Genomic DNA, 16768 nt, shown 5'->3' with positions numbered 1-16768 from the left:
ATTATAAACAATTATTGTATATTGTTAAAACAATAAAATAAGTTTAGATAAGATGAGAAATTAATTATTGCATATATTTCAATTTTATATTTTAATATTCAATATTCAATATATGTTGAAATATATTTTAAATATATTTCAATATTTCAAATTTCCATTTTCTCTCCAAACCAGAAAAATTTGTTTTTTATAATAATGTCAACATTTTTGGAATGTTTTCATCTGTAATTGGGATGGGCCACCACAAATGTATAAGAATAACAAATGAAACCCTCAGATAACTCTGCAGACTGTGCGCATGTGTGCATATAATGTGCCATCAAGCTACAGCCAACTTATGGTTATTCTGTGAGGTTTCCAAGGCAAGATAAGTTCCATTGCCTAACTCTGCACAACTACTGTAGGCTTCCTTGGCAGTCTCCCATCCAAGTACTAACCAGGGCCAACCCTGCTTAGCTTCCAAGATTTGACAAGATTAGACTATCCTGCACCATTCACATCTACATCTGCAAACCATAATACTTTCAAATAATAAATTTCTCTCAAATATATGGATTCTAAGAATACAACATAAAGTAGTGCTAAGTTCACACAGTGAAAGCACAAAAGATTGCAAGATGCCAGAATGGAGTTAAACAGAATGGAGAAATGATGGTTTATATAGCTTGTCAAGAGAAAATTAATGCTACTTTACTAAAGACACTGAATACAGGATACATAAAACTGTAAAGTGACCAGGCGTCCTACAAATGTAACAATTCAGAATATTACTCCACAAAGGCTGTTGTGTGGGGGAAGCTGGAAGCTGCCAGCCACATAGGCAGTTCCCTATTTTAAAAAAATTAAAATAAACCATACCACAGAAGGATAAGCTGTTCAAAAATATACTACAAGGGAACAGAAATAGGGAAGGTGAGAGGTGAGCAAGACACATCAATGTGCCAAGGGAGAAAGTTCAGGATGTAATTGGTTTCTTTGAAAGAAGGAAAATAAAAAGTCATTTTGGATGTAAGATCTAATAAACAGTGATCCATACAGCACCATCTTCAGACACGGCTATCCAGATTCTACTTCTCTAAGAGGGATCTGTCATAGACTTCTTACTATATGGCTGTATTAAGATTCAGCACTCAACTGGATCTATGCATAAATCTTGTCGTCCCTCCACCTTCTCCTATTACTGTTCAGCCTGACTGGGTGTTCATGGCTTCATATGACAGTTGCTGCCTGTGCTTCTTACCAAATTTGGAGCAGTGATTTGGCTACCTTTCCAAGATTGGAGCAATCAATGAGCTAATATATGATATAGAAAATGGGTTACATGGGTTATTATTTTACTGCATAGACATGCTATTATCAGAATTCTAGAAGACAGCTAATAGAAGATGTATTTCTGCAATAAAAAGACACATATGTAACTCTTGTAATAGATGAGCATGCAAGATGATGATGATGATGATGATGATGATGATGATGATGATGATGAATAGTCCATCTTTCTCACTGAGATCCAAGGCAGATTACATAGTGCAAGTGAAAATACAATATAATCAGCAGTTAGGACTTTCACTGAGCAAAGTACAATAATGAAAAGCAGTTAGGACATTCAATGAAAGAGATACTGGCCCTTTTCACACTGCTTACCTTCACTTGCAACGACGCGGAACATCGCGCTAAAACGCGGAAGATTGCGTTTCCTTGTGTGAGATTTGCGTGACGTCGCATAAATCTCACGTTAGAAAACATGATCTTCCGTGTTTTTAGCGCGATGTTTCGCGTCGTTGAGAGTGAAGGTAAGCAGTGTGGAAAGAGCCACCATAGGGTATGGAAGCAGAAAAATTTGAAAAACAAGCATAAAGTCAAGTACAGAGATGAATTCTTTCTGAAACAAGCATAACTAATTTACATGGCATGTTTAGTAACTTGGAAACTCCCTAATAGGAGCATGTCAACAACAGCAGACCGTACTCAGCAGAGTAGGGTACAGCCCCTGCCCCTCCCAATGCTTCTCTCTGAACTATTTTTTTACGATACAGCCTTATAATCTGGGTAAAAAGCCCTCCTGAATAATTCAGTTTTCTATTGTTTGTGGAAAGCCAGAAGCATGGGAGCTTTCCTGACCTCCTCAGGCAGGCCAGTCCACAAAGTGGCAGCTACCACAGAGAAAGTAAGTGTGCAGGAAGCTGTTGATTTTGCTCAACTACAGGTAATATCTGCAGATGGCCCCATCCAGATGAGCGAAGCTGCCATGGTGGAACATAGGGGGAGGGTGGCTACACAAATATGAGGAGTCGAGGCCACGAAAGGCTCTGAATGTGATGGTCATGACCTTGAATTGAGCCCAGTAACCGATGGGCAGCCAATGGAGTGACTGCAGAGTGGGACAGATATGCATGCACCATCTAACTCCTGAGAGTAACCGAGCTGCAGCATTCTGCACCAACTGGAGTCTCTGAGGGCAGACCAACGTAGAGTGCACTATAGTAGTCTAGACTCAATGTTACTGTGCCATGAATCCAGGGGGCCAGTTCAGCTGTGTCAAGATAGGTGCTATAATAAATTTTAGTGCAAGCTTACAAGTGTAAACAACTTATCAGGAAGACAATGAATAAATCACACTATAGCAGTAACAGTCCATGAATAGTCTTGGTCCATAAAGTTGGAACAACCGGGTGAGGTGAAGTTGTTCCCCAAAACCTGTCTCCGTTCTTTATTTTCTCCTTTAACCATGTGTTTCAACATCTCCTCCCGATGCCAACAAAAGCCGCGGGGTAAAAACTGAGCAAGCAGTCCTCTCCGCACCCGATCTGGGGCCGGCTGAAGCACACAGCTGCCCGGACCGGGTTTCCAAACCGATGAGCTCTCCATGCTGCTGCTGCAACGGTTACTCTTGAGAAAGCTAGTGCGAAATCTGTGCTTCAGCCAGCCCCAGATCGGGTGCGGAGAGGACTGCTTGCTCAGTTTTTACCCCGCAGCTTTTGTCGGCATTGGGAGGAGACGTTGAAACACATGGTTAAAGGAGAAAATAAAGAACGGAGACAGGTTTTGGAGAACAACTTCACCTCACCCGGTTGTTCCAACTTTATGGACCAAGACTATTCATGGACTGTTACTGCTATAGTGTGATTTATTCATTGTCTTCCTGATAAGTTGTTTACACTTGTAAGCTTGCACTAAAATTTATTATAGCACTTGCACTTTAAATATTAGAAACCTATATATAAAAATCTGGTTGAATAATTACTTAACTATATTGAATGCTTCCTGTGGGAGGTTGCCCACATTTCTTCTAGTTTCAATAGGAAGCAGCCATTCTCTTTATTTGCTGTGTCAAGGTAGGTGGCTACCTTCCAGGCTAGTCTGAGTTGTGATAAGTCTTTTTCAGTATCTGCATTAAGACACACCCCTTGATACCAACTTCTGCCTCCCAATGCCTAAGCAGGATAGCATGGCCTGTTGTGTCAAAGGCTGCAGGTAGGGATCTCATTCCCCTGGTGGGGGTGGGGGATCCCCAGCCCCCAGCCTCTGCCCCCCCTCCCCCGACTACCTCTCACCTGACTGGTGGGGGAGAACGGCCCCTTGGATACTCACCGTGAAGGGTCCTTCTCCTCTGAGGAAAGGAGGACATCTTGGGTGATTCCCACCGTCCAATCAGGGAGGCAGGAAGTTGAAAAAACCTTTCTTCCTCTTCCTCTGGTAGGTGGGATCACCCTTGGCTTCTCAGTTCGGGTGACTCCCCTCAGCAGTATCTGATCCCTCACAGAGGAAAAAACTGGATAACAACTAGATTAGGAGAAGAAACTTGAATAGGTAAGTAACGGTAACGTGTCAGAAAAAACAACAAACAGACATAACAGCAACGTGAGCATAGACGCGAAACATCATAGCGTCTAAGGATCACTATAGAGAGGCAGAGGTGTATCAGGAAGGTATGGAGAGGAGCATGAGGAGGATGAAGATCATGGGCGGGCAAGATGTCCTCCTTTCCTCAGAGGAGAAGGACCCTTCACGGTGAATATCCAAGGGGCCGTTCTCCCTCTGAGGCGGAGGACATCTTGGGTGCTCCTAAAGCAGTGCCTCATGATCCGGGTGGGATTGCATCTTCGTCTTCTATGACATGCTGTAGCACTCTCCTTCCGAAGGCCGCATCTGCTGAAGCACTTGTGTGAAGACGATAGTGTCTGATGAATGTGGTCAGGGATGACCATGTAGCTGCCTTACAAATATCTTCCGCCGAGGCATTCTTTCTCAGAGCCGCGTTGGTGGCCGCACTTCTTGTCGAGTGTGCAGTTATACCAGGTGGAACGTCGATGCCTTGGGCTATGTAGGCCTCTCTAATGCAGGATTTGATGCTATACGCAACCGCAGATGGTGACATGTGATGACCCTTCCTAGGTTGCGAGATGTTGACGAACAAGGCATCCGTCTGCCGAAGTTCCTGTGTTCTGAAAAGGTACATCTTGAGAGACCTTCGCACATCCAGCTTATGCCACTCTCTTTCCCTAGGATGTCCTGGATAAGGGCAAAAAGAAGGCAGATTGATCTCTTGAGAGCGGTGAAAGGTCGAGTACACCTTGGGCAGGAAGGTCGGGTCTGTCCTCAAGACTACTTTGTCTTTGTGAAAAACACACAAGTCCGGGCGCGAAGACAGGGCACTCAACTCTGAAATTCTGCGCGCCGATGTAATGGCTATTAGGAAGACAGTCTTGAGCTTCAATCATCTGAGAGCTACGTTACTCACTGGTTCGAAAGGTGTCTTGGTTAGGGCTGAAAGGACCACGTTAAGCCTCCACGTGGGAAAGTGGTGGGCTGTAGGAGGTTTCAGCAGGGAGGCCCCTCTGAGGAATCTCCGAATCAAAGGCTGAGTTGCGAGGGACGCACCTCTGTCGTCCGTCCACACCGACCCTATGGCTGCTATCTGCCTTTTCAAGGTTGCCGGACTCAACCCTTTGTCGAGGCCCTCCTGTAAGAAACTCAGTATGGAGTGTATTGATGGGTTCAGTGGGGACAACTTCTTGCGTCTACGCCATCTATGAAATGCTTTCCAGGCACAATTGTATATGCAGATAGTAGACTTCTTTCGTGACGCTAACAAAGTGTCTATGACATCTGAGGAAAGACCTGCGCGTTGGAAGATGTTCCGCTCAATTTCCATCCGGTCAGCGCCCACCATTCTGGGTGAGGGTGCCAGATCGGGCCCTGCTGCAATAGGTCCGGTAGAATTGGAAGATGAACAGAAGGAGCGACTGACAAAAGTTGAAGCGTAGAGAACCACGGTCTCCTCGGACACCACGGGGCGATCATTATGACCATTGCTCCGAACTCCCTGATTCGACTGAGTAGCTTCGGGATCACTGACAGAGGAGGGAAGGCGTATAGGAGAGCGTCGGGCCAATGAGCTGTGAGCGCATCTGTGTTCTCTGCTAGAGGATGGAAGTATCTGGAGTAAAATCTCGGAACTTGATTGTTCTATTGGGATGCAAAGATGTCCACTTCCGGTGTTCTGAAGTGTTCCGTCAGCATTAAGAAGATCTCCCTCTTGATGGACCATTCCCCGGGGTGAAGCGCTTCTCTGCTCAGCCAATTGGCATGAATGTTCTGAACACCCTTGATGTGTTCCGCTTGAATAGAGGAGAGGTTCATCTCTGCCCAAGACATGATTTTGCTGGCCTCTCTCTGTAGGCGTGAGGATCTGGTCCCCCCCTGCTTGTTTATATATGTCTTGGTTGCGATTGTGTCCGTCCGTATCAGGATGTTGTCGTGACGGATCATGCTGCTGAAGTGTCGTAGTGCCAGGAAGGCGGTGCGCATTTCTAGGACGTTGATTGGAAGAGCTTTTTCCGACTCTGACCACTCCCCCTGGGCAGGAATGTCCCGCAGAGTCGCTCCCCAGCCTCTCAGGCTGGCATCTGTGAAGATTTGAGTGAGCTGTGGAGAAAGGAAGCTCTTGCCTTGTTGAAGGTTGAAGTCGCTCGTCCACCATCTTAAACTTTCCTTCACTGAGTGAGGGACCTGAAGTCTGATGCTTGCTCTTTGTGTAATCTGCCATTGGAAGGGTCGTAGGAAGGCTTGAAGGGGCTTGGAGTGGAACTTGCCCCAGTAGATGGCTTTCAAATTGGCCACTAGCAGACCCATTAGTGTGGACAGCTCCATCAAGGGGCACGCTGGTTGATTGATCACTTGGGATGCGAGCTTCTTGGTCTTGGTTCCCTTGTCTTCCGGAAGGAAGAAGCTGCCCTCTTTGGTGTCTATTATCAGGCCAAGGTGCTCTAGCCTCTGTGAAGGGCGTAGAGAGCACTTGTCGTGGTTGATCAGAAAGCCATGGTTCTCTAAAAAACGCAAGGTGAAGGTCGTCTCCCTTTCTGAATCGGTTTTGGAAGCAGACCTTATTAGGATGTCGTCCAAGTACGGGTGCACGTGGATGCCCCTCTCCCTCAGCTTGACTATGGGCACCACTAGGAGCTTTGTGAACACCCTGGGGGCCGTGGCCAGGCCGAAGGGAAGTGCTCTGAATTGAAAGTGGTCTTCTTGAACGCAGAATCTGAGGAACCTTCGGTGTGTCGGAGTTATGGGCACATGTAGGTACGCTTCGGTTAGGTCTATTGACGTCAGAAACTCTCCTCTCTGCAAGGCCTCCGCGATGGATCGAAGGGTTTCCATCCGGAAACATCTTAGTTTGATGTGTTTGTTGACGTATTTGAGATACAGGATGGCACGCCAGTCTCCATTCCTCTTGGGAACCATAAAGAAAATTGAGTACACCCCGCATCCCCTCTCTAAAGGAGGGACTGGTTCGATTGCGTGTATTTCCCTCAGGTGCTGAATGGCTTGCAAGGTTATGTTTCTCCTGAGCTGATTTTTCTTCAGGGGGGAAGTGAGGAAGCGTTCCGGTGGAATGGAGGCGAACTCGATTGAGTAGCCATTGGACACAATCTCTAAGGTCCATGCGTCCGCCTTGGACTCCTCCCAGGCTTGATGAAACAGGAGCAGTCTTCCCCCCACCGGAGCCTCGTGATAGTCAGGGCTTCTGCCCTTTATCCTCCGCGTCGTGTCTGTTGCCTCAGAAGCCTTGGGACCTGTTGAATCTGGACTGAAAGTTGCCCCGCTTGGATTGACCTCTGGGAGGGTTCCAGGCACGCTTATGGTCCTGTTTGTTCCTGGCCAGAGTATGATGGGAACGAAACGTCTGGTACGGTCTCCTGGGTGTGTACTTTAAGGACTTTGGAAGGGCCTTCTTCTTGTCCCTAGTTTCCACCAGGATTTTTTCAAGCTGATCACCGAACAGTTTCCCACCCTGGAATGGGTATGATGCTAGAATGATCTTGGCTTGTAGGTCGGCTGGCCAGGCCCTTAGCCAGAGTAGGCGTCTGGCGGCCGCGGACGAAGCCAGGGCCCTTGAAGTTAACGATAGGACGTCCAGCATGGCATCTGATACGAAGGTACAGGCCTTGAGGATTCTATTGGCTCCTTCCATCAGACGTCTGTTATTGTCAGGAAGCAGCTGAATCATCCTCCTTATCCTGACCACCAAGGCTCTGGACACCATGGAGGCGATAGCTGAGGCCTTGATAGACGTGGCCATAGCTTCGTGCGCCCTCTTTAGAACTGCTTCCCCTTTTTTATCCAGGCCATCTCAGATGTTGCCTTGACCGTCTTCGGAAAGGAGGCCTTGAGATTGCAACGCCGCCACTGGAGCGTCTATCACAGGTACCTGTAAGAACTCGTCCACAAAATTAGGCAATACGTACAACTTTTTTAGGTAGTTAGGCACCTGCTTAGGGGCCGCCGGCAGTGACCATTCCGCCTTCAATTGGCGTTCAAAGTACTCTGGGAAAGGAAACACCGTGGATCTAGCATCAGGCCTGGGGAAAAATTCCTTGTTCCCCTTGGGCCAGGATTTGTTGCCTGTGGACTTGGGTTCCTCTGCCTCCTCCTCCCCCTCTGCGGGGTCCTTCAGGTCTAAGGCTGAGAGAGTTTTGGAAAGTAGGTACTGGAAATCTTCCAGTTGGAATAACCTATTGGATGCCTGAGGGGTGCTGGGATCTGACTCCTGCTCCTCCTCCAAAAGAAACTCTCCGTCCTCTGAAGCTTCACTAAGGGAAGGCTCCTCATCCTGCCAGGTAACAGACCTGTTAGAGGTCAAACCTTGCAGCTGCTTGTGTGTTGCCTTAGTGGGCCAAGAACCTCCCTGGTGGGCAGAGCGAGGGTGGACATCCTGCGCTGGAATGGGCAGGGAGGAGGAAGGGCTCGAAGACTGCCCTTGGCTGATGGCCCAAAGTTCCTCTCTAAGGGACCTCCTGATGGCTTCCATAATCTGAGGAGACAGTGCATCCGGATCATCACTTACTTGGAGTCGCGGAGCTGCAGCACTGAAGATCTGGGTGCTGGAACTTGATTCTTGCCCAATCTCTCCTGCCGGGAGGTTGGCAAGCACGTTGTTGCGATTTGGCAGGAAATCGCGGTTTGCCGCCTTTTCTGCCGCCAAAGAGCCGCGCGTCGATTCTGAAGCTCCCTGGGACTTGCTGCGGCGTTCTGTCCTCTCTGGCTTCGATGAAGACAGACGAGGGCGTTTTCTGGCGGGCTGATCCGTCTTTTTTGATGTCTCTTCACCAGGGGACCGATTGGGCCTGTGCGGCGCATCGGTGCCCGCCGGGCTTTCTCCCGCCGTCGGCAGAACCGCCCCGGGCAGGCAGTCATCGGCCCTGGCCAGAAAGGACTCTTCAGAGTCAGATGACTCCCTTGTGGTCATCCTGGATTTTCCTGTGGAAAGGGAACTCCTCTCCAAAGGAAGGGAAGGGTAGAAGAAGGTCGAAAAAGAGAAAGGGGACTTAAGACCGTGGGTTGAGGAGGAAGGAACAGTAAGAAGGAGGAAGAAGTAGAGGATAAGAAAGGTAAGATTGCACAGCAACAAAGAATAGAGAAATAGAGAACAGGGTAGCCGAGCTAGCCTAAACCCTACTGCTCTCCCCTGAGGCAGGAAAAGAACTGGGAAGCCAAGGGTGATCCCACCTACCAGAGGAAGAGGAAGAAAGGTTTTTTCAACTTCCTGCCTCCCCGATTGGACGGTGGGAATCACCCAAGATGTCCTCCGCCTCAGAGGGAGAAATGAGCAGAAATAGGTTGGGAATCCCCCAGTAGGAATAGGCCAGGACTCCCCCAGAACACACTCCCACATGCTTCAGAACACGTCCGCGTCATGCCAGGGGCCAATCTGGTAAAAATCAACCCCTATACAAGCCATCGTTTCTGTGCCATGCCAATAATGACTATTATTTGTTTGATGCAATTTATTTAATCCTTTAATGTGATTAGAACATGAAAATATGTAGTATCTTAGGGGAAAATATATGAAGCCAAAGAACATAATAAAGTCATACAATTTTGTTTGTGATATCACTATTATTAGTGATATTATAGAAACTGTAGTAGTATATTAGTGAAAAATTACATGGAAGTAACATACTTGCTAAAGATACTAGTATTTCCAGTCAGTTGTATCTACAACCTTATTAACACATGCCACTTACTTTTCAACACTTGTTCTACTGTAGATGTGCACATATGAAAAACAGAAAGGCAGTTGTAAATGTTCTTGAAACAGTTGAGTGATATAGAGAAAGGCTGATTTTCAATAACATTTCAAACTGCCTGCACTTTATAACACACATGATTTTTTTTTATGTTAAAGGTGCCTTCCTGATAAACAGAAGGGTCATTTTGATCAAAATGGACCTTTAGTATTAATTTTGAAAAGCACAAAAAAGAAACAAATGTTTGGTTGAAACAAGACTCGCGCCAGAGAAAAAATGTAGGTTAGAGCATACTCTATGCTACCTTGTAAAATATTCATGTACTTTTAGCAATTATTGCTATTTTTCTGTCATAAAATAAACAGTAAAACAAGTATGGGGGAAAGAACACCAGATTTCAGAATGCAGATATTGTGATCAGAAGTCAGCACAGCTGTGGTAACTTGTGTGTGAAGCCCTTCCCACTGTGTGCAACTCACACAGAAAGCAGATTCAAATGTTTCCACATTCACACAGAGTGCTTTTCACTTCAGCAGTTGCATCTAGCTATGCCAGTGAGATGAAGTTTGAACCAGCCCTAAGTGGACAAAAACAAATTGAGAATATTTCCAAGGATTAAATTGAAAGACAGGCCCTTGTCCACTCCGTCCTGACCCAAGATTGGACGTTCTGAAACTTTCTCTTTCAACACCTCTTCTAGAGGAACTGCCTACATTTTGTATGGCAGTATATAAATGCTCACAGAAAAATAATAGGAGCATTCATTGAAAACAGGACCTACAGATTAGTTATAATCAAGGCAGTTGGAGCACTGCCTAAGAATGTGAATGAGTAGCTCAAGATAACAATGGGTGTAGAAGGCAAGCATAGATTTCCACACAAAAATAGGCCTGTTAGGTTCTACAGGAATTCCAAAAATACTGGTTTCCAAAGCAAAAACCAGAAGCCCATGCTTCCCAATGCTTTTTCACAGCCAGCACTTTTTTGAAATTGAGTATGGATTTTTAAGTAGCAGCTCTTCATTTTGTAAGAGTATGGTTAGGTAACATTTGTACTCTTCCAGCTCCAAAAGAAGATGAAGCAGAGAGGAGGTGACCATAAGATACACTGCATATCTAATGGTGTGACACAGGAGAATCCTACACTCATATCACTCTGGGCTCCCGGCAGTCTGTGGGTATCCAAAAGTAGGGTCACAATGGTGGGAGAGGAGATATTAGGGACAAAAAGTCTCCAGGGGCCTGGATTACCACAGGAGCCCAGAGAGCTGGGAAACAGCAGTAGTAATATATGTATTCTAATCAAGCAGGGTGAGGGTACCCAGGGGGAAATCTATCTGGAAACTCAGTGGTGGCTCTCAACAACTGTCTTCAAATGGCTTTAACAACTGTTCTAGTCTACTACCTGGATCTTCCAACTCAGTTGCAGCAGATACCCCAAAAGGTACTCAGTTTAGAGGGAAAAAATCAGCAGTTCAAAGCTGCTTGCAAGTATTCATATGCTTCTTGTTTTATAATACTCACTACTGTGAAAGATGTCAAATTTAAAGGTTTTAGAAAACTAGTGTACCAAACTGAATATGGCATATTAGTTTTTGCATTATTGCCTTCTACTTTGGTCATGAACTGTGGGGGGCTAGAGGCCAAATACTCATTCTGATTTTATCTGTTTTGCCAAGTTTGTAGCACCTGCGGCATTCCTGGGCCCTCAGGGCAACTTGTTTGGCATCTGGACTCCTTAATAGGGACCATGCATCTAATGAAGAATTTCTCTCTATGGGAAGGATTAGTCCTCTTCTTTCTTAAAGCTTTCAGGGGAAGTTCATAATTCAAAGCTCTTGCTCATCTGAAAAGCAAATGACCATGACCACAGAAACCTTAAAGATTTCAACTGAAACCTCTACTGAAGAGTCTATATAAATACACTCATTACCATTCCCAGCTCTGGGACTGTCAGACTCTAAGCTTCAAAATTTACACCAGCCTGGGCTTCAGCCAATACCACATCTGTCTTCAGAAAAATCTGCATAAGCATCCTATCAGAGCCAGCACAACCCCAACTCTTCTGTTTTGTGTTTCCTGAAGTCCTTCAGCAGCTCTTAAAGGCAGTCTTCTCCCTCCCTCCCCCCTCCCCAGCCTGTCCCATTTCCCTTAGGCAGTTTGAGGTTAAGGAGACTCTGTTTGCCACTCACAGGCTCTCATTTTGCATACAGTTGGATCTTGGATCAATAAAAAGAGTCCTCTATTCTGTCACAAAGCAAATGTTCTATGTATGTGCAGCCACTATTTAATCTGTAGAAATCTCTCTGTGGGATTTCATAAACCATTCCACATATTCCCATGAGAATCAATGTGGGTTCCATAAGACCTTTCTTAAGAGTTAGCCATCAAAAGAAATTTTGCTATGACATGAGGCCAATTTTTTGTTACTGGCCTTTTGTGATTTCTTCTTTTTACCGATTCCCATTTTTACTGCAAGAAGCTAAAGTGCTAAAACACATTGCATCTTTGGTACCTTCTGCCCCAGGATTTCCATTCTCATAAGTGAGTTTGTGGCATCGGTTTTCCAAACTGATTCTCAAGTGTGAGAGCTTTAGTTTTCTGGTTGGAACCCTGCCAACCTTGCAGCGTCAGGAAAAACCAGGAATTCCTGTCCCAGGCTTTAAAACTACAACTCAGCCTTGAGGTCATTCTATCTTGAACTCTGAGAATGGTTATTATACTACTAAACATACAAAAGGTATATTGCAGAAGGCAAAGGAGAGAACCCCATATTCAGCAGTGCTGCAGCTGTGTCCTGGCTCCTGCTTCTCTACTTGAAATTCATCATCATTCCCAGAAGCCCCCGCTTTAGTCTAGGCACAGTACAGAAGGAAAAACGCCATTTAGTCAGCATCCAGCCATCCATGACTAGAAAGCTCCTGTTTTTGTTGTGACTGATGATAACTGACATCCAAACGTTGTCCTAGTACGCTGTACTTCGTACAAAAAATATGATACTGTGGAACTGTCAGATCATCAGCATTTTGAGGAATGATGACAGCATGTGAACAGAGGGGGGCTTATTCCTAAACACCCATCAAACCTAGTTTATATACTACTCCAGTACTCTACAGGTAAGGAAATATACAGCATGTAAATATGCAAAGCAGGTACATGTCTCAGCCTCTCCTAGTCACACAAGTTCAGTCTTTTTATTCTGACATCTAGAATGGACTGTTCACTCATTCTGGAGGCTGAGGGCCATAAAAGCCCAAACAAACCATATCTCAAGACAAGTCATGGCTGACTCACTGCTGAGCAGTTTATTCAGAAAAATGTGCAAGGATTTGGGATGTTTCATTCCCTCTCCTTCCACCTGTTTCTGGATACAATCCATCTTCCACACCCTTAGGCCAATGACAACAGAGGCTTGACAGCTGAAACAAAACAGGTCATAGTTAATAAAACATTTTCCTGGGAAAACAGAGGGGCAACAGAGCTCAGGAACAGAGCTTTGCATACAGAAGGTTCTAGGTTCAGTCTCTGGCTTCTCCAAAATAAATTTCAACAGCAGAAATAATTTGTTAATAGCAGAGATTAACAAAATAATTTTCGATAGCAGGAATGCGAAAGACCTCTGTGTCAGGCTTTAGGAGCCTCTACTAACCAGGATAGATAATTATTGGACTAGTCAGATCAATTATTTGACTTGCCTAGTATTGTCTGCTCAATCATCAGATTCATATAAGGGCTGAATCCACACTTACCGGCACAGCACTAAGCAGGCGGAGAATGTCTTTCTGGCGCGTTTTATGATGTCATCACACTGTGAGAGCAGCATCATGGCACGATGACGTCATAAAACACTCCAGAAAGACGCTCTCACTCTGCCTGCTTAGCACTGTGCTGGTAAGTGTGGATTCAGCCCATGTTTCTTCACAAGTTCATAAAGACACCATCTACTATACACTATATTTAATGGTCTCTTGGGAATAGACTGCACTAGTTGCATGGATGAGAGCTTCCTTGTGACCATCATGGTTTCTGTGACCATGGCAGCCACTTTTTTCACCCAAGACAATTCTACAAATGGCACCAACTGTATAGACAGCCCCTGAAGAAGAAAGACATACTATTTCACATCAATAGCATCTCCCTGAGAGCAAAGACCAGCCACAAGGCTACTGGAAAAACCCACATGTTCCTCAAGGATTGGTGAGGCAGCCACCATCAAATCTGAACTGGCTCTTATTTGACTATATAACCATTTGACATGCATTCCAAATTGTCACAGGAAAGAAATTGTCATGGATACAAGTGGTACCTTTAAAAATAAAGGAAAATTGATAATATTTGACAAAGAGAAGGGACCAGAGAAGCCAAACCCAAACAGTATTTGAATCAATAGATTTAATGGTTGTTAGTTTTTTAATTGACCCCCAAAGCTGTAACTGTACTGCAGCTCGGTAAGCAGAAGTTAGCAGATGGTAAAGTTCTCTCTGCACCTTGAAGAGCTTCACTTGTTTATTTCTACACATCAGATTGCCATTAAAGGTACAACAGCATCTTTCCAGTCAGTTTGTAACCCTCACTTGTGGGAACATGCCTTGAAGTTTCTTTTCATATTTGTAGACAGGGGGGGGGGGGCTGCCTTTTTGTTCATCCTTTCTTCCATCCTTGAGCGCATCATGTAAGGTTACTCAGCCAGCTTCCTAATTTTTTGAGCCAAGAAAACTAAGAGCTTTAGATGTCCTGCCAGTTGATTGCACAAGGGTTTTTCCCTCTACATATTGTGCAATGTACATATATATGTGACTGAAAATGGTGATGTTGGATGTGTTCCTGCATGAATGATAAGTGACATCACATTTAGGGAAAATGTGAACTCTGATATATAAAAATGTATATGCAACCGTCCCCCCACCAATATACGAACAAAACATACGTACACTACTTCTCTTTGCACTCTTAATCTCTGGCACACTCACACCATTTTACAAAACCAGCCAAGCTTTGCTTCTCACCTGACGCCAAGATATCTCCTCTTTATGCCATTTCTTCTTGCTGAACTTGACAAATAAATCATGACTGAGAATATTAAATGGATTATAATATTTCTTGACTTTTAAGAATTTGGATCTCAGTCAAAAAAACTCTCCATGGAGAATTCAGGAGTAAATAATGAACCCACAAACCATTAAGTGAAAAATGAGTATGAAGCCAGAGGCCATCCCTGCCTGGACTGCTGAGAGAGACACTAATTATTTGTGAGTTCCAGAAGATGAAATGTTAGATTATGTTAATTAACATTACTAAAAAAACCTTTGCACCTCCTTTATATCACGCATGTTAACAACGCACAACAGAAACTGGAATAAAGTCCACATTAGGTCAAAACTGTGCACATCCTGGAAAAAACTGGTTTTACATTTTCATTATAGACTGAAGCAAAAGCTGGTTGATATTTTGTGAATGGATTATTCTTGGCACTGAGGGACTAAACTCCAAAACCCAGTTTTTCCCTATTTTCTTTGAGAAGCTGCCCTTTCAGTCTCAGTTCCACATCTGTGAAATGGGAATCTCAAGGAATTTGCAGCACATGACTAAAGAGAGGAGCACGCTTAGTACTGAAAGAGATTCACATAGCTTACCTTTATATGAGAGGCGAAGTCGGGGCACACTGCCCTTGGTGGCCCCACACCTGGCAAAGAGACTCCCCATGAGCCACCACCAAGGGGCCAAGCCAGCAAAGTAAATGTATCCACGCAGCATGGTCACTTGGCTCACTCTTCCTTTGGTGCCACTGCTGCCCTCCCCTTGCAGGGAGCCCTTGTTCACTGCAAGCTCAGCAGGATCTACTCCCTGTCTCCAGCTCTGTCAGGGATCACCGCCAGTCGCCAGAATCCCAGCTGGCCAGAAGAGCGCAAAAAGAGCCCGCGCTTTCTCCCTCTCGGTTAACAAAACGCTGTTTGCCCTTAGGCGCTCAGCCGGCTGCGAGCCTACTGCAAAGTTTTATACGTGCAGGGCTCCACCCAGCTCCTTGCAAGGAGACTGCCACAGAAGAAGAGATGAGGGGGAAAGGGGGAGGCCCGCCTGCGAGGAGTTCCCGGCAACTGCACGCGCCTGCTGTGGGCTCCCAAAGAAGGAACCATCCTCCAGGCTGTGTGTGGTATTTTAATACTCTCCAGTTCTTCTGCCCACTCTCTCCTCCTGTAGAGCTGGAAGGAACAGCACAGAGCCAACCGACTTCCTACTGTAGTTCCCCTGCTTTCCTCCCATACATGCATGCAGAGGGAACTGGATTTGATCTTTGGCAATAGGCTGGGCTAGAAAACACAAGGCCTGGGATATTTTCCTACCAACCAGCTTTACGCGTCTGCGACAGCTTTTCTACCCTAATTTCTCTCCCCCACTCCCGTTTTAAAGAAATGCATTAATCAGGACTCCAGCCAAATGGACTGTCCTTCAAATTCTCATTATAGCCAAACATCCATTTAGATGAACACACATACCTGCTTGTTTTTGATCATCTAAGATGAGGTAATTTTATGCACACCCTGATTGGGCGACAACAGATTCACAGAATTTACAGAAAGCAAGAAAAGAAAAGGAAAAGGGGGGGGGGTTGCTTAAAATATTCACTTGATGCTAAAAATCCAGCAAATAAATATGTGGCTATAAAGAGCTCTGGTTACAAAGCACAACAGAATGAAAGAACTGAATCAACAAGTCTGCAGTTCTATATGCAGTTGCATTGAAGTAAATCTCATCAAACATAGTGGCCTTACTTCCAAGTAAACATGTTGTAAGCCGCTCCTTAAACTGCTGGGCATTTTCTTTTCAGAAGGAAAGGTGGTTCAAAGTTTTCCTTAAAAAAAAAAATTAAAAAATATATCTACAGTGACTCACCCAGGCCATTGTTCTTTCATTGACAATGGCCAAATTCAGGGACTTGATGGGCCGTCGTCACACGGGCATCTCTTCCGTTAAATTTACAGCATATAGCGTCCTACCTGTTATCGGCACAGTAACGTTTCTTTGGGTCACCTAACGGCTCTTCGCGCCACCAGCTGTCCACACCGAAGCACTCTGTTCTGTTCTCTCTAACCGCGCAGAAGCAGCTCCTCCCCCCCTTTTTTTTATTATTCTGGCGTTTAATTCCACTATAACGGATTAACAGCATATAAACATTACGACCCTTTTGTTTTTCCAACTTTGAAATTATATAAATAGCCCTTTGCCCGCAGAAAACTCCCT

The 16768-nt window shown here is 45.1% G+C and overlaps 1 protein-coding gene across 1 annotated transcript in view; it reads right to left on the bottom strand.

The window, feature by feature from the left end:
• SEMA3G (semaphorin 3G) overlaps positions 1-15286 on the bottom strand; it is a 128353-nt gene extending 113067 nt beyond the window's left edge. The window contains exon 1 of the mRNA XM_054977245.1: positions 15163-15286. Within this exon, the coding sequence (XP_054833220.1) occupies positions 15163-15283 (121 nt within the window). The 5' untranslated portion in view covers positions 15284-15286. The remainder of the gene's footprint in view (positions 1-15162) is intronic.
• Between the last annotated feature and the right edge of the window lie 1482 nt (positions 15287-16768).

Source organism: Eublepharis macularius, chromosome 4 (assembly GCF_028583425.1).
Source record: "Eublepharis macularius isolate TG4126 chromosome 4, MPM_Emac_v1.0, whole genome shotgun sequence".
Taxonomy (NCBI): domain Eukaryota; kingdom Metazoa; phylum Chordata; class Lepidosauria; order Squamata; family Eublepharidae; genus Eublepharis; species Eublepharis macularius.
This window is presented reverse-complemented; position numbering and strand designations above follow the sequence as displayed.